Source organism: Xenopus laevis, chromosome 4S, assembly GCF_017654675.1.
Source record: "Xenopus laevis strain J_2021 chromosome 4S, Xenopus_laevis_v10.1, whole genome shotgun sequence".
In the NCBI taxonomy this organism is placed as follows: domain Eukaryota; kingdom Metazoa; phylum Chordata; class Amphibia; order Anura; family Pipidae; genus Xenopus; species Xenopus laevis.
Window position 1 is genome coordinate 129,918,687 of NC_054378.1, and position 25,352 is coordinate 129,944,038.

Consider the following 25,352-nt stretch of genomic DNA (forward strand, 5'->3'; position numbering starts at 1 on the left):
AAGTCCAACATTTCATTGACATATTTCTCTGAGATCATCTTGAATACTGTTTGAGCCGGGGTAGTGCCCACCAGGAGATTAGACACTCTCAGTAGCCAGTTGTTAAGTAAGGTATCCCAAACCCAGGACAAACCCAAAGGTCCCACCTCGACTCATGCTTCCGCCTATAACAGCTGCCTTTCACTTTGGGAGGAGCCCTCAGCTAGTCGAATGCCGCCAGGTCTTAAAGTGAGAGGACCAAGGGGAGAGTTGTGGGCAGGCAAGGGAACAAAACGTGGAAGAACAGAGAACAAGGAGCATGGTTGTGGAACAAGTCGGGGACCAAATTGGGCAGAGCAGCACAAAATCAGGAGACAAAAGAGTAGTCAAGGTCATCGGCCAGGTCAAACACAAACAGTAGCGCAGTACAGAATTGTAATCCAAAAGAGTAGCCAATAAATGGGCTAAGGTCAGGACAGGCAGCAAACTAGGATTGGTCAGGGACAGACAAGGTCAGGAACAGGCAAGGCAACTAGAAATGGCAGCCAGGAACTATAGAAAGTAGATCTACGTTGGACAACATGAAAAGGAAGATGTACCTTTTAATATTTGAATTCCGCGACAAGCGCAATGACATCAAACGTGGACGATTGTCAAAACCTGGAAGCGGTTTGAGCGCGCGACAAACTAGAATCGTCCCCACCACCCCCTAGACTACCAGTTATTTTCAGACCAGTTACTCAAGGCAAGGTAAGGTGGAAACCCACAAATCAAGTGTTGCCGGAAAATGAATTTTGCCATTCTGTTATCTTTGCCCCGGCACAAATGTTTATGGTCTGTTTCTATTTAAGGAGCTCTGGGTATTTTTTCTGTGCCTATTTTTTCCAAACAGCCCCCAGTGGATATTCTTGTTGTGGTCACTTCTGACTGGTACGTGACATTTGCACCAGATTTACCTTGTAGGTTCCAGATTTCTGAAAGGAGGGTGGAAGAGTTTTCTGGGTACTGTTGATATTACTTTATAATACACAAAAGCCATGAATATCTTGTAAATGATATCCTTATAAATGGTGACTAGTGATGCCATCAGTTATAAATGGTGAGTTCTGATGTCATTTCTGTCACATGACTCAAATTTGTGTATTATAATAAATAAAGTACCCCCAGTTGTAAAATATGAAGATATTAGAAGTTACCTCGGAGTTCCATGACCTGTATGGTCATGAAACTCCTTGGTAACTTATAATATCCTTATATTTTACAAGAGGGGCTACTTTATTCACTATATATTTAATTGGCTGATTAAACAAATAAGCCCAGCGCAGTGTTAATCTTATCCCTATTCACTGTGTTCACTTGTGTTGGACATGGTTGATCGTGGCTCCTGTAAGTAAATCTGATGCTGGAGAAACAGAATGTTCCATCAGAACCAACCCGCCTGCCCAGAGCGGTGATAAGAGACAATGTGATTCTGTTCTCAGGCCGACAGACTGATGTCTCCGACGTATTAAGCTCACGCGCCAAGACATAATCATTATATATCGCAGTGCCCGGAGTTGTTTGGCACTGAGTTAAATACAATGTAGCCCCCCAGCTCCTGTCACTAAGACTAAAGCGATGGCAGCCAAGCGTCTCTGTGCCCCCGGCAAGATGGATTCCCATTAGCGACGTTTCATACAAGTACCGTGTGGAGCACCTCTGATGGAGATAAAGAGCGAGTTTATCAAGCCTATGACTAAGTGTCCTAGTGACACGAAACGTGTTAGGCATGAGTTGTTTATACAAATAAAATATTTATATATTTACTAATTATTAGGCTGATCTATGCGCGACCTACTTGAGTGCCTTGTAGTTGGACACCTCAGAGGTTGTTTAGAATACCCGGCAACTATACCTCCCTCCCTTCCTGGGTCCACTGGCATTTATTCTATATTATGATTTGCCCACTAGGTGGCAGTATTTGAGAGTATAAAGGGGTATAACCCCGTGTGCCAATGGTCTTTCCTGGGACCTCATCTCTCTGGGAGGTGTTACAGGCACAGGGCTATTGTTTGGTCTTCATGTAGGATTAGTTAGTGATAGTAAGTTTTTCTCATAGTTGCTCTAGGAGCAAGGGGAAGATACTGAGCAGCTTTAGTAACATACATAATAACATAGTCACTATTTCAACCTAGTACATAGTAAGTTGGGTTGAAATAGTGGGGTTAGGACCCAATGATGAGTCCACAACTAGTGTAGGGACTTCAGTGGGTGAGTTGAGGAGCAGTTATGGTGCCAAGATACAAGACCCCAGGCTGAGGATCCCTGTGAACAAAGCTCTACGATATGGGAGGAATCACCCTAGGAGTGGGGTGACCTAATGTATATCTTACTTATTTCACTTCTGGCGGGGATTCTACACTGAATTATATCAAAGTGCCTGTGCATCATTTATTGGACTGTTATACTGTTAATATACAAGTTATTGCTGCAAAGAAATCCTTGTGACTGGATTCCATCCTGCCAAGAGGAGCATCCAAGGTGCCGGGAGTTGCAGGGAGTTGCTCAAGTACTTGTGGGTCAGGGGTACAATACAAGACCTGCTTCTAGTCACACAGTATAATTCACTCAAGGGTGTGCTACAAAAAAAACCAAAAAGGTTTGGCAGCTAAATGCTGAATAATGTGTTTATACACAAAGTAGCGTACACTCACTGAGTGAGCACTCAAGGAAACCAATCACTGAGTAAGAACATTCCCAGTGCATCGCTTCTGAATGGTCTCAGTACATGAAGCCAATTACTTACAATGAATTAGTTTACTCTCAGTACAAAAAGCAGCCAGGTACAGAATCTGTTATCCGGAAACCTGTTATCCAGAAAATTCTGAATTAAGTGAAGGCCATCTCCCATAGACTCCATTTGACTGAAATAATTCAACATTTTAGACAAATATTTCCCTTTTCTGTTTAATAATAATAATAAAGTATCTTGTACTTGATCCCAACTAAGATATAATGAATCTATATTTGGGGCCAGATTGGCTTTTATTTCATGTTTAAATGATTGTTTTTAGCAAATTTAATTTATCTTATTTAACTATGGAGATCCAAATTACAGAAATATCCCTTATCTGGGAAACCCCAGTTCCTATAACTGTACTGAGCGGTCGCTGTCCCTGTGCATATGTCCCAATCTCTAACTGAATGAGCTCCTATACAGGTAGGGGACCTGTTATCCTGAATGACTGGGACCTGGGGTTTTCTGGGTAATGGATCTTTCCATAATTCAGATCTTCATACCTTAAGTCTACAAGAAAATCATATAAACATGAAATAAAGCCAATAGGCTGGTTTTGCTTCCAATAAGGATTAATTATATCTTAGTTGGGATCAAGTACAAGTTACTGTTTTATTATTACAGAAAATTTGGATTATGTTGATAAATTGGAGTCTATGGGAGACGGCCTTTCCTTAATTTGGAGCTTTCTGGATAAGAGGTTTCTGGATAACGGATTCTGTACAAGAAATAAGCAGTCAGCTGGGCAACAGCAGTTACTTTGATACAGCCCAATATTACAGGACTATAAAAAAAAATCTGCCAAAGCTCAGGTCCTGGTACATTTGTGTCATATGACAATAATGTGCCCCCTACAGTCATTTATAAGGATATTATAAGCCAATGAAGCAATAAGAGCATTGGGCTTATAGAGACTGGTCCCAGATCTCTGAGGTGCCTTCTGTTACCCTTGTAAGTTACAACTGGGGGTCCGACGCTCATTGTAATTAATTGGCTGAAGAATAATGAACATCTTCCCGCAGTGAAACCTTCCTGAAGTTAAGGGGGTTATTTATCAAAGTCCGATTTTATCTCAACATTCTCTGCTACAAACTCCAATCAAATCTGGTCAGGTTTTTTGCGCTTATCTATTATTACATTTTCCTGAAAATTTACTTTGCGGGAAAAAATCTGATTTTCACGTTTTTTTTCAGATTTTTCACCCAAAAACTCTGATTTCTTATGCTTTTTTGCCCAAAAACTTCAAAAATCTCGGGGTATTGCACGAAACCCAGCGCACATCAAAGAATCAAAGGCCACGGGAAAGACTCTGAGTGAAACAAGATGGACTTGAGAGAAAACCCTATTTCTTTGTATTTTTGCCAAGAAGTTGAAAGTAGGAAGCGACTGGGCAACAACTCCCTGCAGCCCTGACACCCACAGGCAGAAAATAAACAGATTCATTAGTAATGTTGCCACATTTTCCCACAGGATTCTGGGAAGTGAGATTAGCTGGGAAACAAAGGGTTACACATCTGTGCCCCATTGGGCTCTTCTAAAATCCAAAATCTGCCGTCCTACAGTATAAAATAATATTTGTATTTGTGATAGAACTGTAACGATGTATTTATTGTATTATTGTTTTATCATCAGAACATAAAGGGCATGACAACGAAACTCAACCCAAAAATCAGATTTTTTAATTTTAGGTATTTTTTCATTTTTTTATTTTATTTCTTTCATTTTTTAATTTTATTTATTTTTTCATTTCTTTATTTTATTTCTTTCATTTTTTTAATTGTATTTATTTTTTCATTTTTTTATTTTATTTCTTTATTTTTTTTAAATTTTATTTATTTTTTCATTTTTAAATTTTTATTTTTTCATTTTTTAATTTTATTTATTTTTTCATTTTTTTATTTTATTTCTTTATTTTTTTTAAATTTTATTTATTTTTTCATTTTTAAATTTTTATTTTTTCATTTTTTGATTTTATTTATTTTTCTAGGTAATTGTAGATAATTTATAAGATACTAATTAGTTCTCTCTTGCCCCTGGATTCACGTCATACTGCTGTAGTCGTATTCAGGCACTGACAGCTTGTGTCCATCCTTAGGATTGTGCGTGGGGGTGAATTTTCCAGAACATAAGCCGTTAAAGCAATTATTTGTCCCTCGTTAGTAAATGTATTACTGGCATTTGTGTTTCTTTTTTCAAGTTGGGGATCAGACGATTTGCATTTCCCCGAAGGCCAAGGTCGTTCCTGAATACTGGAGGGTTTATCGACTTTCCTCTTTCTCTATGAGGCTCTAAGGGCTCTTACTGACGAGCGGTTGTAGCTGCGCTCCCCAGCGTTCCATTTTTCTGCGTTCAGCCGCAGGGGAGCGCAGGAATAGACGCATTTCATTTTTTCCAATGGAGCTGTACTCACACAGGCGCGTGTAGGCGCCGAACGCAGGAAAAATACAGCATGTTGCGCCTCAACCTGCGTTCGGCGCCTACACTGACTATTGGGTTCCTAGTAGTGATGAGCAAGTCGAGAAAAACTGGACCCACTACCGACCCTCGAGAACCTGCACCTGACCGGTTAAGTCAGTCCTTACATCATTAGTACTGGATACACGGGGGATATTGGGCCCTGGATACACGGGGGATATTGGGCCCTGGATACAAGAGGGATGTTGGGCCCCTGGATACACAGAGATATTGGGCCCTAGATGTGTGGGACTATTAGTGATGTCACAGTAACATTTCCAGCCTCAGAAATCCTGGCAGGTCCAAGTGTTCAGTCTGGATCATTTAACCTTCCGCCCCCGAGGGATAGAAATACTTCATGTTATTAACCCCTACTTGTCTCAGCGCCGGGATAGAAATGGACCCTTTTGAATTCGAAAATTCACGTCGACCTTTGATAAATCTGCCTCTTAATATCCAAGTTTTCCAGTGCTAAAGCCTCAATTTATGTCTGGGAAACATACAATTCACAAATAAATCCAGTTTTTAATTGAACTGCAGTTGTCACTGAAACTGGAGGCAATTGTCCGTCTCTCTGTCCAACTCCTCTCAGAGCCGAGGGACAGCCGGAGTCTCCAGACAGTAAATCAGAATGAATGACGGGAGAACGAATCCTCCGAGTGTATAAATTGTGCTTGAAGAGATATTGAAACATGATGAAGTGCGGCCATCTTTCTGATGAGGTGGCCTTTTTCAATTTGTCAGTTAGAAGGATCTATGAATATCATTAAGTCCGACTTCCCTATCGACCTCTTGCAAGAGACTGTCGGACACGATCAGCTGTTTTCTGGCAAATTAGAAATTGGTCACAACTGGTGAAATAAGATTGAAATCCCCATGGAGACGCACACTCAGCAGATACATGCAAGGGACCCCAACTCACGGGGCCACACCCAATGGACTGTCAACACTTGGTTCTTTATTTTTTTGTGAAATTATTTTTATTGAACATTTTTATTGGCATTAGGGGCAGATTTAAAGTTTGAGGTGAATTTTTCGAATTCAAAAAATTTGTACTGTCTCTTTAAAAATTCGACTTTGACCATTCACCATCTAAAAAGCTGCCGAATTGCTGTTTTAGCCTATGGGGGACCTCCTAGAACCTACTTGGAGTCTGGTGGACTCCAACTTTTGAACTTTTGAACTTTTTTCAATTCGAAATTCGACCTGTGATAAATATGCCCCTAAGCGTTTCTTTCATAAACGTAGACAATGCCCAGTAGATGAATAAAAACAAAGGAAAAAACGAGGAAACCCAAAAGAACAATAGATAACCTGATAACCAGACTTGATACAATAGTTGCACTTATATTCCCCATAGATCCTACTGAGAAATGGATCAACTAATGGATCAGCCAATTGGAACAGAACCTGCACCTGGATCACTGAGCTGCCCCACTCACACTCACACTCACACTCACACACCAACATTCAACTTTAATATTGGAAAAATGGTAAACAAATAACTGTAAGTGAACAGGCAGGGCTGGCCGATGCCATTAGACAAGTGAAATACTAGAGGTTTAAAGGGGAAGTAAAGTGTAAAATAGAATAAGGCTAGAAATGCTGTATTTTGTATACTAAACATGAACTTACTGCACCACAAGCCTAATCAAACAAATGATTTATGTTTTCAAAGTTGGCCACAGGGGGTCACCATCGTGTAACTTTGTTATACATCTTTGCAAGACCAAGACTGTGCACATGCTCAGTGTGGTCTGGGCTTTAGTTGGGAATTTAAGCTTAGGGATCGTCATCAATTTTCGAAACAGAACAAGTCAAATAATATCTGTCATAGAAGCCGATACAGCAAGACTGATTAATAATCAGAATATACAGACTGCACTGAGTCTACGTATACAAATCTCTACACAGTCGCCGGCTGCTTTACAGGGAAACAAACAAAGCTGCTTAAGGTCTATGAAGTAAAGCTCCCCCTGCTGGTTGATTGTTTCCCTGCAGAGCAGTTAGGGACCGTCTGAAGTTTCCTATCCACAGCAGTCAGAGGAAGTAAATGAAGGGAGAATTTCACTGCATACAGTCAGGTTTCTTATAAAAACGGTACACATATTTTAATTAAAGTACACTGGAGATAGGTTTCTTTTTCATTAAAGGTGCAATAAAGAGAAGATTATTAACCTTGAATTTAATCATTTTAATGCCCCAACCATCAAGGGTTGGGGATTTATCAAGGGTCGAATTTCGACTTTGAAAAACTTCGGAATTCGAAAAGTTGAATTTTTAAAGAGACAGTACATGATAAGTTTCAAAATTCAATTTTTTTTCAAATTAAATTCGAATTTGGACTTTTCCCTAGTTGAAGTACACAGAAATTAGCTCGAAATTAGCTCGAAATTCGAGTTTTTAAATTTGAATTTTCACTTCGACCTATGAAAAATCTGCCCCTAGGAATCACCTGATGCCAACAGAATGGCAGCACCCATTAGAGCAGGGGTCCCCAACATTTTTAACCCACAAGCCCCATTCAGATCGGGTTGGGGAGCAACACAAGCATGAAAAAGTCCTCAGGTTGCCTAATAAGGGCTGGGATTGGCCATTGGGACAGCTACAGGAGACTCTGTTGGGCAGTAGTGATTGGCGAATTTGTCCAGTTTCATTTAGCCAAGCGAAACGCGAATTTTGAAGCTGGCGACAACTCCGACACCGGCGACTTTTGACGTACATTACAGTCAATGGCCATTGGCTTAATTGTCGCCAGCGTCGGAATAAAAAACTTTGAAGCCGCCAAATTCGCCCATCACTATTGGGCAGTACATCTGGTTTTTATACAACTAAAACTTGTCCCCAAGTCTGGAATTGATAAATAATCACCTGCTTTGAGGCCACTGGGAGCAACATCCAAGGGGTTGGAGAGAAACATGTTACTCACGAGCTACTGGTTGGGGATCACTGGTCTAGAGAATGGGAGTCAACATTGAACATTTTGGAACCATTTAAGGTTAATGTGAAGTTCACCAATAAGAACTAGGAGGGTTTAGATTTCTTACATGGGATTAATGAGATAAGGAAGCTGAGTTTTATAGAAGAAAATCAAACCACCACTCTCTGATGTATCCAATAATCTTTATAGAGGGAGATTCTGGGGTCAAAACGACTGATGAAACATTTGAATTCAAGAGGATTAGACGGAATAAATGGCGATTATTTGGGAGAAGCACGAGGGTCCCCAGTACTGACCTTTGTTGTAGACGTTGGTTGGCACTTGCACGTCACTTAGACTGACATTCACGGGCAGATTGTTGAAGTGATCGTTGGGCAGTAACAGAAACTCTTTCCCCAGTTCTAGGAAGTTGCCGTCCTCATCTTGTTCGTTAATCAGAACGGCGTTAAAGTATTCGTACTGATGAGAGAGAGACACCGTTATATTTACATGGTTACGCCAGGGGCACAGCACATACAGGGTTAATGTTTAATAAGAGTCTCGGCACCAGATTCTCTGTGTAATGATCTCCATTCAAACTAATTAAAACTAACTTAAAACTGCCCCATTGCCCTTCCCATAATTCCTCACTCAGGGTTGGGAAGGAATAAGGACTTGCTGAGCCACATTATTGCATTCATTATGGGATTTTTTTTATTTAATTTCCATTAAACTCACTATCACTATAACTGTAAATTCTTCTCCCATATCCACTGTGAGTCTCACCTCTCTCACCTGAATCCTGCACATCACCTTACTGTTCCTGCTGAATTGTGCTTAGTACAGGGAATACCTATGTACCATAGTTTTATGGGATCTCTCTGTACAGACTATGAGCAAACTTAGGGACTGTTCCTGCTGAATTGTGCTTAGTACAGGGAATACCTATGCTGCCATAGTTTTATGGGATCTCTCTGTACAGACTATGAGCAAACTTAGGGGCTGTTCCTGCTGAATTGTGCTTAGTACAGGGAATACCTATGTACCATAGTTTTATGGGATCTCTCTGCACAGACTATGAGCAAACTTAGGGGCTGTTCCTGCTGAATTGTGCTTAGTACAGGGAATACCTATGCTACCATAGTTTTATGGGATCTCTCTGTACAGACTATGAGCAAACTTAGGGACTGTTCCTGCTGAATTGTGCTTAGTACAGGGAATACCTATGCTGCCATAGTTTTATGGGATCTCTCTGTACAGACTATGAGCAAACTTAGGGACTGTTCCTGCTGAATTGTGCTTAGTACAGAGAATACGCATTTCGTGCCATAACAAACCATCACTTTCTCAGAGCTTGGGTTAAAAAATGTAGATATACAGTAAATACATAATATTGATTTGAAGCCGCCAGATTCCAGTACATCAGATTATTGTATGTAATACACAGTCCAAGCGTTATAAATAGAGAGAGAGAGAGAGAGAGAGAGAGAGAGAGAGAGAGAGAGAGAGAGAGAGAGAGAGAGAGAGAGAGAGAGAGAGAGAGAGAGAGAGAGAGAGAGCGCAGATAGATCAGGCACAGAGTAGCTGCAGGTTTCACTGAATATCCCCCAATTTACGAATCTCTCCGGTGAATGAGAACGATTGAGAGAAAGTGGCGCTTGAGTAGGAAACTCTAATCAGACTTTACAGAACTGCTTACTCGCCGGGCTCCCTACTCCACTGAGCAGCCATTTATTAGGAGTCCAGATAATGGATTTTAAATGACTATTTTAATGGGTAATTAATATTTGTAATGTACCTTACTATTGTGATTACTTTTATGCAAATGAGCAATGATAACATTCTGGGACACCGTAAAGTCCATCGATCATCGGCTCGGAGGAAGATTTACCCTTGAAAACGCTTCCCGTCTCCCTCGCCAGGCTCTTGGGTTGGGCTCACTGTTAACCCCTTGTGGGGCCGGAACTCAGGCTGCAATTGGGACAATAGTTTTGTATCTTAGCGGAGTCGTTACAGGGAGGAAGTCAAACTTCCTTTTACTGCCGGCACTTCCTCAATCACCTCTTTCATGTTCTTACACCTCGAAACCCCCATGTAATCAAAGAGTTAAATGAGTGCACTGAGGACTGCGGAGTATGGAATGTAGAATTGGGGTTCTGGTAGGATCCATGATGTAGCATGGGGTGGGGTGCACTTAATGGGGTGCTGAGTGTTTAACTTAGGGGTTCTGTGCGTGACACTGTTTAGATTGCTTTGGCCAATGATGCCCTCATGGAGGTGCTAGCCTTATAATCACTCGACTTGCTGGTTGCCAGGGTCACTGACCCTAGCAACCAGGGCGCATGATACATTTCAGTATTTAAGGTAGTGAGACTGAGTGTTTTCTTTTACAGATGTTGCTGAGAGCTGAGCTGCATGTGAAGAAGAGCCGGAGGGAGACACATCCCTGCTGGATACATAAAAATAACTACACAATGTGCTTAGATGTAGATGGAGCCCCTTTTTCATGTTTTTCATGTTCAAATTCAAGGTGAAATTCCTTTTCTCCCAGCCCTACATCCAACCCTATTGTTGGCACCAAAGCTTGCCATCTAATGTATTATTCCCTGGAATTCCGACTGCATAACAAATTTACGGACTGAAGCTCAGCGTTGCCATCTAGTGGCCTCCCATTGACACTGTACAAACTGCTCATTAATTAGCATCGCCCCAAACTTCCCAATTCTCAAAAAACCCCAATAATAACAGAAAGTTGGCTTGGGAGGGATTATTTCCCCTAGGAATGGGGATGTGAGGAGGGGTGAGAATTTGAAGTGTTTTCTGCCTGTGATCCAACGGCCGGAAGAGCCTGATTAGAATATTTCTATGGCTTGAGCCGCGGGTCCACTAGAACATTGAGATTTATAAAAAGCTGCAGAACCACGATAAGGGGATTTATTTATAGTGGGAAGCAATAAACATGATTTTAGCATAACCTGCCGGCGCTCACATTGTCGCCAGTTTAATGGCTTTATAGCCGGGCTCAAGGGGAACTCCGACTGGCCAATTACTTTGATTTATAATGGGGATTTTATTTAAAGTGATGAGAAACATTGTGAATCTCCTCTGAGTAGCTGCGCAGAGTAAAAGCAGCACAAAACTGCGGTGTGATGTCATTCCCCAGCAAAGCCTTCCTATAGGCAGCTCCGGTTTTTAAAGGGCAACTAATCATATAGAAATGTATGTTCCTAAATTAACATTCCTAAATGCCCACTTACCCTTGGCTGGTTTTTTCCCCTGAGCAGGTGACTAAAGAAGTGGGTGGGATTAAAACACTCTGATGGAAGCATACAGGGGGAGGGACTGGGAGTCTGTGACTCAAGAAGTGGGTGGGACTAGGACACGCAGGAAGTTTCGCTGGGAGTAAATGGCTTATATTGTGTCTCCCATATTCACGCTCAGAAGCAGCGAGCGGCACCGGAGGACCAGAATAAATATAATTATTGGCTTAGATAAGAGACACACTTTGGATAGATAGGGGAGAAAGAGTTACGTCTATGGCCACCATTAGAACAACACTCAATAGTAAAAACCCATGTCCCACTGAGGCACATTCAGGAAAAACAGCAGCCTGCCAGAAAGCATTTCTCTCCTAAAGTGCAGGCACAAGTCACATGACTTGGGGCAGTTATTAAATCGACAATATGTCTAGCCCCATGTCAGATTTCAAAATTGAATATAAAAAAATCTGTTTGCTCTTTTGAGAAATGGATTTCAGTGCAGAATTCTGCTGGAGCAGCACTATTAACTGATGCGTTTTGAAAAAATGTTTTTCCCATGACAGTATCCCTTTAAATAAAGCCAATAGGCTGGTTTTGCTTCCAATAAGGATTAATTATATCTTAGTTGGGATCAAGTACAAGCGACTGTTTTATTATTACACAGAAAAAGGAAATCAATTTTACAAATTTGGATTATGTGGATAAAATGGAGTCTATGGGAGACGGCCTTTCCGTAATAATAATAATAACAGGTTTCTGGATAATGGATCCCATACATGTGTGTGTATATATATATATATATATATATATATATATATATATATATATATATATATATATATATATATATATATATATATATATATATATATATATATATATATATATATATATATATATATATATTAATGATAAAAATATTAGATCTGTTCAATACACTTGCATAATTCCACGGGAGTCAAATGAAACAAGTCTGATTGAGACCAATTGCAAGTTGCTTTGGAAAGATTCTCGTTTTTGTGCTGCAGTTTGGAAATGCGACTGTCAGGTGAGAGCTCAGGTGTGAGACTGGCAGGTGCTGTGTAGCCCGGGTTATAAATATTATTAGCGGAGTGATTGGGAGGAGAGGTGAGTTAATGGAAGGAGCACTGAAGAAGCAGCAAATAAGGTGCAAGGTGGATAACGAGGCAAGTCCTATACAAGCCAGGGGTTAAAGGGGTGGTTCACATTTAAGTTAAGTTTTAGTATGTTATAGAATGGTCAGTTCTAAGAAACTTTTCAGTTGGTCTTGATTATTTATTTTTTATAGTTTTTTTTACTTATTTGACTTTTTCCATCTTTCATATGGGGTTCGCCGACCCCATCTAAAAAATAAATGCTCTGTAAGGCTACAAATGAATTGTTATTGTTACTTTTTATTACTCATCTTTCTATTCAGGCCTCTCCTATAGATATTAGCCAGGCATGAATTTGCGTTGAATTTCCGGGTTTTGCCACCGGCGAATAAATTTGCGAATTTGCAGCGGAAATTCGCCGGCATCAAAGCGACAATTAAAACGCACGGCATTGGCTTTAATGTGCGGCGGAATTGTCATGGGTTTCAGAATTATCAGTGGTGTCCATTTTGATGCCTGCAAATTGACGTCGGTGTAAAAATCACTGCAGGAGATCAAAGAGAAATGTAGGACATAACAAAAAGAATTCGGGATTGTGGGCTAAGCTATTAAAATTGGGGCTGTCCTGCAGAAAATGGGACAGATGGGAGGTTTGGGACTGGGGCAAGAACAGGACTGAAGCGGGAACAAGAGATCTGGAGCAGGTAAAGAATTGGAGCAGGCACAGGATTGAAACAGGAACAGGACTGGAGCAGGTACAGCAATTGAGCATATACAGGACTGGAACAGGCACAGAACTGGAGCACGTATAGGACTGGAGCAGGAACAAGACTGGCACGGGTACAGAACTGGAGCAAGTACAAGAGATCTGGAGCAGGTATAGAATTTCAGCAGGCACAGGATTAGAGCAGGAACAGGACTGGAGCAGGTACAGCAATTGAGCATGTACAGGACTGTAGCAGGAACAGGACTGGAGCAGGTACCTCCCTATATTTCATCTCTAATCTCCAAATACTCTCCTTCACGAAACCTACACTCTGCTTCTGATCTTCCCTCACTTCTCCTCTGATCACTTCTGCCCATTTTCATCTACAAGACTTCTCTCAGGCTTCTGCTTTTCTCTGGAACTCTCTGCCACAAGCTGTCAGACTTTCTCCTTCCTTCCAAACTTTCAAGCGCTCCTTAAAGACCCATCTGTTTAAAGAAGCTTATTCGATGTACCTTAATTAATCATTGCTGTATCAAAAATGACAAAGTGTTTATATAATCCTAATGTCTCAATTGTACCCTAACCTTTTAGTTTGTAAACTCTAATCTCTAGGTCCTTCTAACCCTATTGTACTCTGTAATCCTTGTTTGTTATCTACCATTTATTCACTGTTTGCTATAACTGCAGTAAAGCACTGCGTATCTTGACAGCGCTATATTAATAAATGATGATGAGGTACAAGACTGGAGCAGGTACAGAACTTTAGCAGGTACAAGACTGGAGCAGGTACAAGACTGGAGCAGGTACAAGACTGGATAAGGTACAAGACTGGAGCAGGTACAAGACTAGATAAGGTACAAGACTGGAGCAGGTACAAGACTGCAGCAGGTACAAGACTGGAACAAGACTGGCATGGGTACAGAAATGGAGCAGGAACAGGGCTTGTGCAGAAACAGGACTGGTGCAGGAACAGTACTGGAGCAGGTACAAGACTGGTGCAGGGATAGGATTGGAGCAGGAACAAAACTGGAGCAGGTACAGAACTGTAGCAGGTACAGGACTGGAGCAGGTACAGGACTGGAGTAATCAGGACTGGAGCAGGTACAAAACTGGAACAAGACTGGAGCAGGTACAGAACTGGACCAGGAACTAGACTGGCATGGGTACAGAACTGGAGCAGGAAAAGGGCTTGTGCAGAAACAGGACTGGCGCAGGAACAGGACTGTAGCAGGTATAAGACTTATGCAGGTATAGGACTGGAGCAGGAACAAAACTGGAGCAGGTACAGAACTGGAGCAGAAACAGGACTGGAGCAGGTACAAGACTGGAGCAGGAACAAAACTGGAGCAGGTACAAAACTGGAGCAGGTACAGAACTGTAGCAGGTGTGGAACTGGAGCAGGAACAAGACTGGCACAGGTACAGAACTGGAGCAGGAACAGGGCTTGTGCACAGTAACAGGACTGGAGCAGGTACAAGACTGGTGCAGGGATAGGACTGGAGCAGGAACAAAACTGGAGCAGGTACAGGACTGGAGCAGAAACAGGACTGGAGCAGGTACAGGATTGGAGCAGAAACAGGACTGGAGCAGGTACAAAACTGGAGCAAGTACACGACTGGAGCAGGTACAGAACTGGAGCAAGAGCAAGACTGGCATGGGTAAAGAACTGGAGCAGGAACAGGGCTTGTGCAGAAACAGGACTGAAGCAGGAACAAAACTGGAGGAGCCCTTTGCCTATTATAGATTACCCCCTTCCATACAAAAGAATAGGAAGACCCACAACAATCTATCACAAGAGCTGGCAGTCACATAGCCCTTTGCCTAGACTCTATAACAATTTGACATCCCATCCCTTCCACTATAAAATCTGATATTAAAACACATAGCCATGTGTTGAGATGTGCCAAGTAAGCCTCAACTTCCTAATCCCATAATAACATAGGGAGAGAACAACCCACCACGTCTTCTTCTTCATTTCCATATCAGTCAAAGTTGACCAATCACAAGAGGCTTTTCCGATCGATGTCAAAGACTGCCTGTCAACAACATAGCCCTCTGCCTATTATAGATTAACCCCTTCCATACAAAGAATTCAAATACCCACACCCATCTATCACAAGAGCGGTCAGCCACAAAACCCTTTGCCTAGACTCTATGACTATTTTACATCGACCAATCCTTTCCATGATAATATCTAATACATCAGCATGTGTTGAGCTGTGCCAAGTAAGCCTCAACTTCCCTATCCCATAATAACATAGGGATAGAACACCCCACCAAGTCTTCTTCTTCATTTTCATATCAGTCAAAGTTGACCAATCACAATAGAACTTTCCAATGCATGTCAAAGACTGCCTGTCAACAACATAGCCCTTTGCCTATAATAGATTACCCCCTTAAATAGAAAACAATAGCAAGCCCCACACCCATCTATCACAAGAGCTGTCAGCCACATAGCCTTTTGCCTAGACTCTATGACAATTTGACATCCCCCAATCCCTTCTATGATTAGACATTCCAACACATAGCCAAGTGTTGAGCTGTGCCAAGTAAGCCTCAACTTCCCGATCCCGTAAGCCATAGAGAGAGAACAACACACCAAGTCTTCTTCATTTCCATATCAGTCAAAGTTGACCAATCACAAGAAGACTTACCGATCCATGTCAAAGACTGCCTGTCAACAACATAGCCCTTTGCCTATTATAGATTACCCCCTTCCATACAAATGAATAGGAAAACCCACACCCATCTGTCACAAGAGCTGTCAGTCACATAGGCCTTTCACTAGACTCTATGACCATTTTACATCGCCCAATCCATTCCATGATAAGATCTGACATTCTAACACATAGCCATATGTTGAGGTGTGCCAAGTAAGCCTCAACTTCCCTATCCTGTAATATCAGAGGGAGAGAACAACCCACCAAGTCTTCTACTTCATTTCCATATCAGTCAAAGTTGACCAATCACAAGAGGCTTTTCCGATCCATATCAAAGACTGCCTATGAACATGATAGCCCTTTGCCTATTATAGATTACCCCCTTCCATACAAAAGAATAGGAAAACCCACAACCCTTCTATCAAAAGAGCTTTCAGCCACATAGACCTTTTCTTAGACTCTATGACAATTTGACATTGCTGAAACCCTTCTATAAGAAGAACTGACATTCCAACACATGGCCATGTATGGTGCTGTGCCAAGTAAGCCTCAACTTCCCTATCCCATAATATCATAGGGAGAGAACAACCCACCAAGTCTTCTACTTCATTTCCATATCATTCAAAGTTGACCAACCACAAGAAGACTTTCCAATCCATGTCAAACACTGCCTGTCAACAACATAGCCCTTTGCCTATTATAGATTACCCCCTTCCATACAAAAGAATAGGAAGACCCACTCACTCTAACAATTTGACATCGCCCAATCTCTTCCACAATAAGATCTGACATTCCAACAGATGGCCACATAGCCCTTTGCCTAAACTCTATGACAATTTGACATTTCCCAATAACTTCCATGATAAGATCTGACATTCCAACACATAGCCATGTGTTGAGCTGTGCCAAGTAAGCCTCAACTTCCCAATCCCGTAGTACCATAGGGAGAGAACAACCCACCAAGTCTTCTTCATTTCCATATCAGTCAACATTGACCAATCACAAGAAGACTTTCCTATCCATATCAAGACTGCCTGTCAACAACATAGCCCTTTGCCTATTATAGATTATCCCCTTCCATACAAAAGAATACGAATACCCACACCCATCTATCACAAGAGCTGTCAACCACATAGCTCTTTACCTAGACTCGATGACAATTTGACATCGCCCAATCCCTTCCATGATTAGATCTGACATTCCAACACATGACCATGTGTTGAGCTGTGCCAAGTAAGCCTCAACTTCCCGTAATATCATAGGGAGAGAACAACCCACCAAGTCTTGTTCTTCATTTACATATCAGTCAAAGTTGACCAATCACAAGAGGACTTTCCGACGCATATCAAAGACTGACATTGAAGATCCCTCTCCTCCAGAAGTCCTGGATTGCCAATATCTCGGTTTGCCGAACTCTTCCAAAACCCCCAAGAATGATGTTGACGAAAATTCTAAACCATTGGACAGACCAGGGATTCAATCCCAACTGATAGCACCTGTTTTTCTGGTTACCAGGGTATCAATTACCTTAGCAACCAGGGAATAGTGACAATGAGTGAGTAGAATAGGAAAGGGGCTGAGCAATTGCCCAATAACAATATAAATAGAGTCGGCCCTCAGAATGGAGCTGAGATTTGAAGGTTAGAGGGGACAAGTATGAAGGTTCTGAGCTGAATTTCCCTGTTGTGTTGGCCGTGTAAGAATTTCACTGAATGCGCCAGAATCTTCGAAGGCTTTCGCAGACCAACAGAATCAACAGCAAACAGACGTCACATGGGTTTGGGTGACGTTTTAATGTTTTATAATCTGATCCTGATTGCTCCTGCTTTGTTATTGTCTCTCTCTGCCACATTCCCACTCCCTCATTGTACGTTAGACTGTGAGCAGCCACTAACTGTCAGCTGTGACACTGTCAGCCATTTCTCAAGGCGTGCGGGGGGGGGGGGCAAGTGCTATGATTTTAACCCCCAACGTGCACAAACTGAATGAGAAATATCAGTAGTTTGTAAATAACAGAACTGCTCCTTTGTTACTATTACGAGTAGCAACTACTGAAGGAAAGCAGCACAAATAGACAGAAATGTGCTGGAAATCATTCCTGGAGAATCCAATGAAGATATTGAGTCCCAGCCCGGCAGCTCCGCAATAAAATACTATAAAATGATTTCTGTTCAATAAACTACAATAAAAGGATTAATTACTATGTTAGTATTACTCTCTCCCCGCTGTCTGCTCTCAGTTAAAATGGTCTCTTTTGTGGGTTAATGTTCCTTTAAATCTGTTTTTCCTTTTGATTTTATTCATCAGAAATGGCCTGACCGCACTTCACATAATAGACTGCCGGGATACTGGAGCAATTTCTGTCTGTATTTTCTGCCAGATTACTCTAAAGACTCAGCTTTACTTGAGTGCCGTATAATGGCTCGTGCGTCTGAAAGCCGATCTAATGGAGAGAAACTGTTCTGGGGGATTATTTTAGCTAATAGCACATTGCAAAACAAACACATTTACACAAAGGAGAAGAAAAACACTTCTACACCCAAGGAAAAATATGGAAAATGAACTGAGAGACGTAAAGGAAACATTTTTCATAGGAATTAGTCACGGGAGGGGGGTCAACCATAGCAACACGCTGCTTATTTATGGGGGGGGGCTCAGACAACAAAATCAGGAAATAAAGAGAATGCTGGATAAATAAACTTACAGTGAGTATCTCTCGAAACAGTGGGATGTGACTGTGGAGATAGTATGAAAAGATGGGGATAGTAGGAAAAGATGGAGATAGCAGAAAAAGATGGAGATAGTATGAAAAGATGGAGATAGTAGGAAAGTATGGATAGTAGGAAAGGATGGGGATAGTAGGAAAGGATGGGGATAGTAGGAAAAGATGGAGATAGTACTGTAGAAAAAGATGGGGATAGTATGAAAAGATGGGGATAGTAGGAAAAGATGGAGATAGCAGAAAAAGATGGAGATAGTATGAAAAGATGGAGATAGTAGGAAAGTATGGATAGTAGGAAAGGATGGGGATAGTAGGAAAGGATGGGGATAGTAGGAAAAGATGGAGATAGTACTGTAGAAAAAGATGGGGATAGTAGGAAAAGATGGAGATAGTAGAAAAAGATGGGGATAGTAGGAAAAAATTGAGATAGTAGGAAAAGATGGGGATAGTAGGAAAAGATGGGGATAGTAGGAAAAAATTGAGATAGTAGGAAAAGATGGGGATAGTAGGAAAAGATGGAAATAGTAGAAAAAGATGGGGATAGTAGGAAAAGATGGGGATAGTAGGAAAAAATTGAGATAGTAGGAAAAGATGGGGATAGTAGGAAAAGATGGAGATAGTAGAAAAAGACGGTATAGTTGGAAAAAATGGAGATAGTAGGAAAAGATGGGGATAGTAGGAAAAGATGGGGATAGTAGGAAAAGATGGAGATAGTAGGAAAAGACGGGGATAGTAGGAAAAGACGGAGATAGTAGGAAAAGATGGAGATAGTAGGAAAAGATGGAGATAGTTGCAGTCTGGCTTTATATAAATAAATGATATACTGTATATGTTTGTTCCTATTTTTCTACCAGTGAGGTACCTTAGGGAGACAATAGTTAGATTAGCTAGTTGTAGGTTAGACACATGGAGATTACTGGAGGTGGAAAGAGGTAGTAGTAGTATTGTAGTGATTACACCGCACACCCGGAATTTTACTCACTTTCGCTGCTCTAGTGGTGCTGGTTATCCGTTGACCCGACAAGGCCCCTCAGCAACAGCAATTCCACAATTATGGATCCGCACACACCAGTTTTCCTGCAGTGGGGAAGCCCCCTTTATTTTATTTATATTCACCACCAATATCAACGTTTCGGTGGGTACAACCTCCCTTCGTCAGGATATCCGGAATTGCTGTTGAAGAGGTAGTAGTAGGTCAGCTAGTTGAGCAATTGAGGTTCCAACATGGAGTAAGGAAGAGGCCAGTGCCCCGGGCAGGACTTCACCAGATAGGAACCCAGAGAAAGGGGATTTAAATAATACTAGATATAACTTAAGACCCTGATGCAAGTCTTACTCCTGTTTATGGCATTTGTAAAGTACAGAGCCCTTGGCCTGAAGAGATGGAATAGTAGAGGAGACATAAGGTGGGCTTAGCGGGGTTGTTCTAGCCATTGATATATGCTTGGGGACTTGTTTACTTGCAATACTGGTGACTGTGAGTAAAGTGTGTGTTCATCTGCAAAACCAGTTGATGCTCCTCCAATGGTGCAACTACAAGTCCCCTTTTGTCTTGTGACCCTAAAGTTACTACTAAGTGTTATTGGGCTCCTCATTACAGAACATGAGCATTTGGGACAGTCCTGCTATAACCAGACACAGTCACTCTTTATTAGGAGAACTTTTTGTTTTTAAATCTTGGTGCCAAATTATTTGCAGCTCCTCCTCCCCTCTGAGGGTCCAATGAAAACATTTATTGGGAGACCCTGTCGGTATAGGGACGTTTAACCCAGGGGGTTCAGATCCATTAGAAGGAGGGTGGACGGGGGTAACAGGCAGTTTATATCATACCAGTCCCCCTGGCAGTTTGACGCTGTATTCAGTCGCTGGAATGAATTATATATAATTATATATAATGAGAAATTATTTGGCACTGCCCCTAATTTACATATGCAAATTCGGATTCAGTTCAGCCAGGCACAAGGATTCGGCCGAATACGAATCCTCCTGAAAATAGCCGAATACTGGCCTAATCCCGAACCGAATCCTGGATTTGGTGCATCCCTAGTTGCAATATACTGTATACGCCATGTGATTACTGAGCCTCTGTCCCACATCGTGTGGTGAGTCATGCAGAGCAGTGCGATTATTTGGACGCGCAGGGAAACATGCTTTAAAATTGATCCTCTCTTGGTCCTTCCCTGCTGCCGCCTCGCTGCTGACACTTTATCTGACTTTAAGACAAGGACATAATGAGATTTTGGATAAAGGACGACAATGTTTAGCGAGGCTCCCAGGGTGGGGGGCACTGAGACTGAGACGAACCATTGATCAGCGTTAATGTTCCGTATCAGCCGTAAACACTAGGAGGAACACGCACAGGATCTCATGTGGCCCCCGCTGCGAAATATTCATGATAATGTCGCCCATAAAACCCACAGGGGCTGGTCTGACTGTCAGTTGTTCCACTGGTACCAAAATCTCTCCCAACCAAATACAGTTTCATAGAGCGCAGGGAAAGTGTCTCTTTCTGCACTGCTGGTTGTGACTCTTGAAACAATACAGCAGTGGATCAATAGACCAATGAAGAAGCTGCAAAGCATTGGGGAAGATCTTTGAGTCTTGGCTTGAGGAGAATGGACTCTGCTACCTTGTCAGAACTGTGGGAGCAGAAGTCTCTTCAAGAGGTTCCTCCAAAGACCCCCCCTATATTATTATTATTCTACCCAACCCCTAATTCCAGCCCTACAATTGGTATGATCTGCCCAGTCCCCCCAACAGCAACGACACTGCCCTGTCTCGATATGACTCAGTATAAACGGCGCCAGGACAAGAGGCTGCAATTATGGGTAATGATGAGCGAATGGCATGGATTTACGGCAAAATTCAGAATTTCAGCATTCAATTTTTTTTATGAAACTGCATCGAAAATTTTCAGCGGAAAAATTTGCAGTGAAAAGACACCCATAGAAAAAAGCCCATTGACTTTAATGCATTTGGAGAAAAAAAGTCATCATAAGAAAAAACTCCCCAAATTTTAATGAGTTTGAACAAAAAAAGTCGCCATAATAAAAAACGCCCCTAACTTTAATGAATTTGGACAAAAAAGTCGCCGGAAGAAAAAACGCCCATTGAATTTAATGCATTTGGATAAAAAAAGTCGCCATAAGAAAAAACGCCCATAGACTTTAATGCATTTGGACAAAAAAAATCACCATAAGAAAAAACGCCCCTAACTCTAATAAATTTGGACAAAAAAGTCACCATTAGAAAACAAACACCCATTGACTTTAATGCATTTGGACAAATAAGCCACCATAAGAAAAAACGCCCCAAATTTTAATGAGTTTAGACAAAAAGTCGCCATAATAAAAAACTCCCCTAACTTTAATGAATTTGGACAAAAAAGTCGCCATAAGAAAAAACATACATTTGGACAAAAAAGTCGCTCTGAAAAAACGCCTCTGACTTTAATGAATTTGGAGCAATGCGAGAAAATTGTAGCGTAAAAAAAAAAAGTCCAAAAAAAAAAAGTTTTGCAAAATGTTGCAGTTTCCTGAATTTGTTTTTTACAGTTTAGCACATTTTTCGGCTAAGCAAAACTGGACAGATTGACTCATCACTACTTATGGGGTGCAAGGGTCCCCACACTAATCTCTGGGGCTCAGTCGTGTAAAGGAATAAGAAGCGTTACCTGTAAATCTGCATCAAACTCGTGTTTCAGATGCGCATCCTCGGCCGCTTCCACCAGTCTCTGCAACATAAACAATCGACTGTCAGAAAAGGGAACTGAACCCCAAAAAAACTTTAATTCATTCTACGGAGCCGCGATATTTATTTAGAAACTTACAAAAGGAAATAGTGAGCCAGTATATAATCCTCTGGCACCTCCCATCTATATACTGCACATTTCTATTTATACAGCACAACCCCCAGTTTTCATTTCTCAGGGGACCAGGGGAAAAAATGTAAAATCTGAAAAAAAAATTGAAATGTGTTAAAGGGGTGGTTCACCTTTAAGTTATATTTTATTAGGTTATAGATTGGCCAATTCTAAACTTTTCAATTGGTCTTCATTACTTTTTTTTTTTTTTTTTTTTTTTATAGTTTTTGATTTCTTCTTCTGACTCTTTCCAGGTTTCAAATGGGGGTCGCTGACCCCATCTAAAACAAATCTGTAAGGCTACAAATGTATTTTTATTGTTACTTTGTATTCTTCATCTTTCTATTCAGGCCTCTCCTATTCATATTCCAGTCACTTATTCAAATCAATGCATGGTTGCTAGGATAAATTGGACCCTAGCAACAGACTGCTGAAATTGCAAACTGGAGACTAAAATAACACAAATAATAAAATAATGAAAACCAAATGCAAGTTATATACGACTATCACTCTATACATGATAATACAATTTCATTTAAAGGGGAACAAACCCTTTAAAACAAGTTTTACTTTGAGTTAAAGTGTTAAAAACAAAGTCACAGCATTAATGTTCTACAGAACCAGGGCAAAATATGCATCTCATTAGCATTTTAAACCTCTTTATGACATTAATAATAAGATTCATAGATGACAAACAGCAATTTTTGGGTAAAAGATGAAATTTTCTATGTAAAATCCAAAAACATTATATAAAATAAGGGAAAAGCACCGATCAAATTGCATAAGAAATTGGTCCAACCAAAACTTAAAGTCAGGGTATGTTGAATTGAGGTTTCACTATAGACAGATATATAGGTATGGGACCTGTTATCCACAATGCTCAAGACCTGGGGTTTTCTGGATAATGGATCTTTCTGTAATTTGGATCTTAATAATGAGGGATTGTTCTGTGACCATATAAAGACACAAGGCTGCAGGCTGAGTTATACAGGGAACTCAGAGTATCACTCATGTATTATAAGGGATAATGTACCCCCTACTGTAAATGATAAGGATATTAGAAGTCACTGAGGGGTTGTTCTGTGACCATATAAAGGCACAAGGCTGCAGGCTGAGTTATACAGGGAACTCTGAGTATCACTCATGTATTATAAGGGATAATGTACCCCCTACTGTAAATGATAAGGATATTAGAAGTCACTGAGGGGTTGTTCTGTGACCATATAAAGGCACAAGGCTGCAGGCTGAGTTATACAGGGAACTCGGAGTATCACTCATGTATTATAAGGGATAATTTACCCCCTACTGTAAATGATAAGGATATTAGAAGTCACTGAGGGGTTGTTCTGTGACCATATAAAGGCACAAGGCTGCAGGCTGAGTTATACAGGGAACTCTGAGTATCACTCATGTATTATAAGGGATAATTTACCCCCTACTGTAAATGATAAGGATATTAGAAGTCACTGAGGGGTTGTTCTGTGACCATATAAAGACACAAGGCTGCAGGCTGAGTTATACAGGGAACTCTGAGTATCACTCATGTATTATAAGGGATAATGTACCCCCTACTGTAAATGATAAGGATATTAGAAGTCAATAGGGGTTGTTCTGTGACCATATAAAGGCACAAGGCTGCAGGCTGAGTTATACAGGGAACTCTGAGTATCACTCATGTATTATAAGGGATAATGTACCCCCTACTGTAAATGATAAGGATATTAGAAGTCACTGAGGGGTTGTTCTGTGACCATATAAAGGCACAAGGCTGCAGGCTGAGTTATACAGGGAACTCTGAGTATCACTCATGTATTATAAGGGATAATGTACCCCCTACTGTAAATGATAAGGATATTAGAAGTCACTGAGGGGTTGTTCTGTGACCATATAAAGGCACAAGGCTGCAGGCTGAGTTATACAGGGAACTCTATTGTACAAGTGTATAAAGTAGTATATTGAGGTAATATTAAGGTGAATATATGAAACATGAAGATACTGATATAGGGGATAAAGGATATATGGAAAGTACAATGGCTTCACATCTGTATCAGTATTTCCTAATATAAGAAATGATGTTTATGTTCATCCAGTTATTACTTCCCCCCATGATCTGGTTTATTGGTTCCCCATCTTGCGGCTCCTCTCACAGTGGTGAATAATATTTTTATTGGAGGAGGGTAAAGGAGAAGCGTCGGGGGAACAAGGAATAAATATCACATCATATATGTAAACGATAAACATCCCAGTGAATTACACTCACAGACTTATATTAGAGGAATCAATAGGAAAGTGTAGAAGGACATCATTGAAGCAGATCAATATTTTCCTGGATTTGCCTATAAAGCAACTGCTCAAATTAACCCTCATATTCTCTCCCTGTTCTATTGGTGAATGAGACCCCCCTGTGCTGATATTTACCCTCAACAATGTTATATGGGACAAACCGTGAGCTTTCAATTGTGTATTTTAACACATTGTAAGACAGATCTTACACTTTTAAAGGAACAGTAACACCAAAAAATAAAAGTGTTTTAAAGTAATAGAAATATCATGTAGTGTTGCCCTGCACTGGTAAAACTGATGTGTTTGCTTCACTAACACTACTATAGTTTATATAAACAAGCTGCTGTGTAGCCATGGGGGCAGCCATTCAAGCACAGGATACACAGTAGATAACAGATAAGTACTACTATAGTTTTATATAAACAAGCTGCTGTGTAGCCATGGGGGGCAGCCATTCAAGCACAGGATACACAGTAGATAACAGATAAGTACTACTATAGTTTATATAAACAAGCTGCTGTGTAGCCATGGGAGCAGCCATTCAAGCACAGGGATACACAAGTAGATAACAGATAAGGTAATACTATAGTTTATATAAACAAGCTGGCGTGT

At 41.0% G+C, this 25,352-nt stretch overlaps 1 protein-coding gene across 1 annotated transcript in view; it reads right to left on the bottom strand.

Moving 5' to 3' along the window:
- The window catches only part of cacna2d3.S (calcium channel, voltage-dependent, alpha 2/delta subunit 3 S homeolog), a 174,428-nt gene that overhangs the window by 42,252 nt on the left and 106,824 nt on the right, over positions 1-25,352 (bottom strand). Inside the window, 2 exon segments of the mRNA NM_001085711.1 lie at positions 8,447-8,609; positions 22,269-22,328. Of these exon segments, the coding sequence (NP_001079180.1) occupies positions 8,447-8,609; positions 22,269-22,328 (223 nt within the window).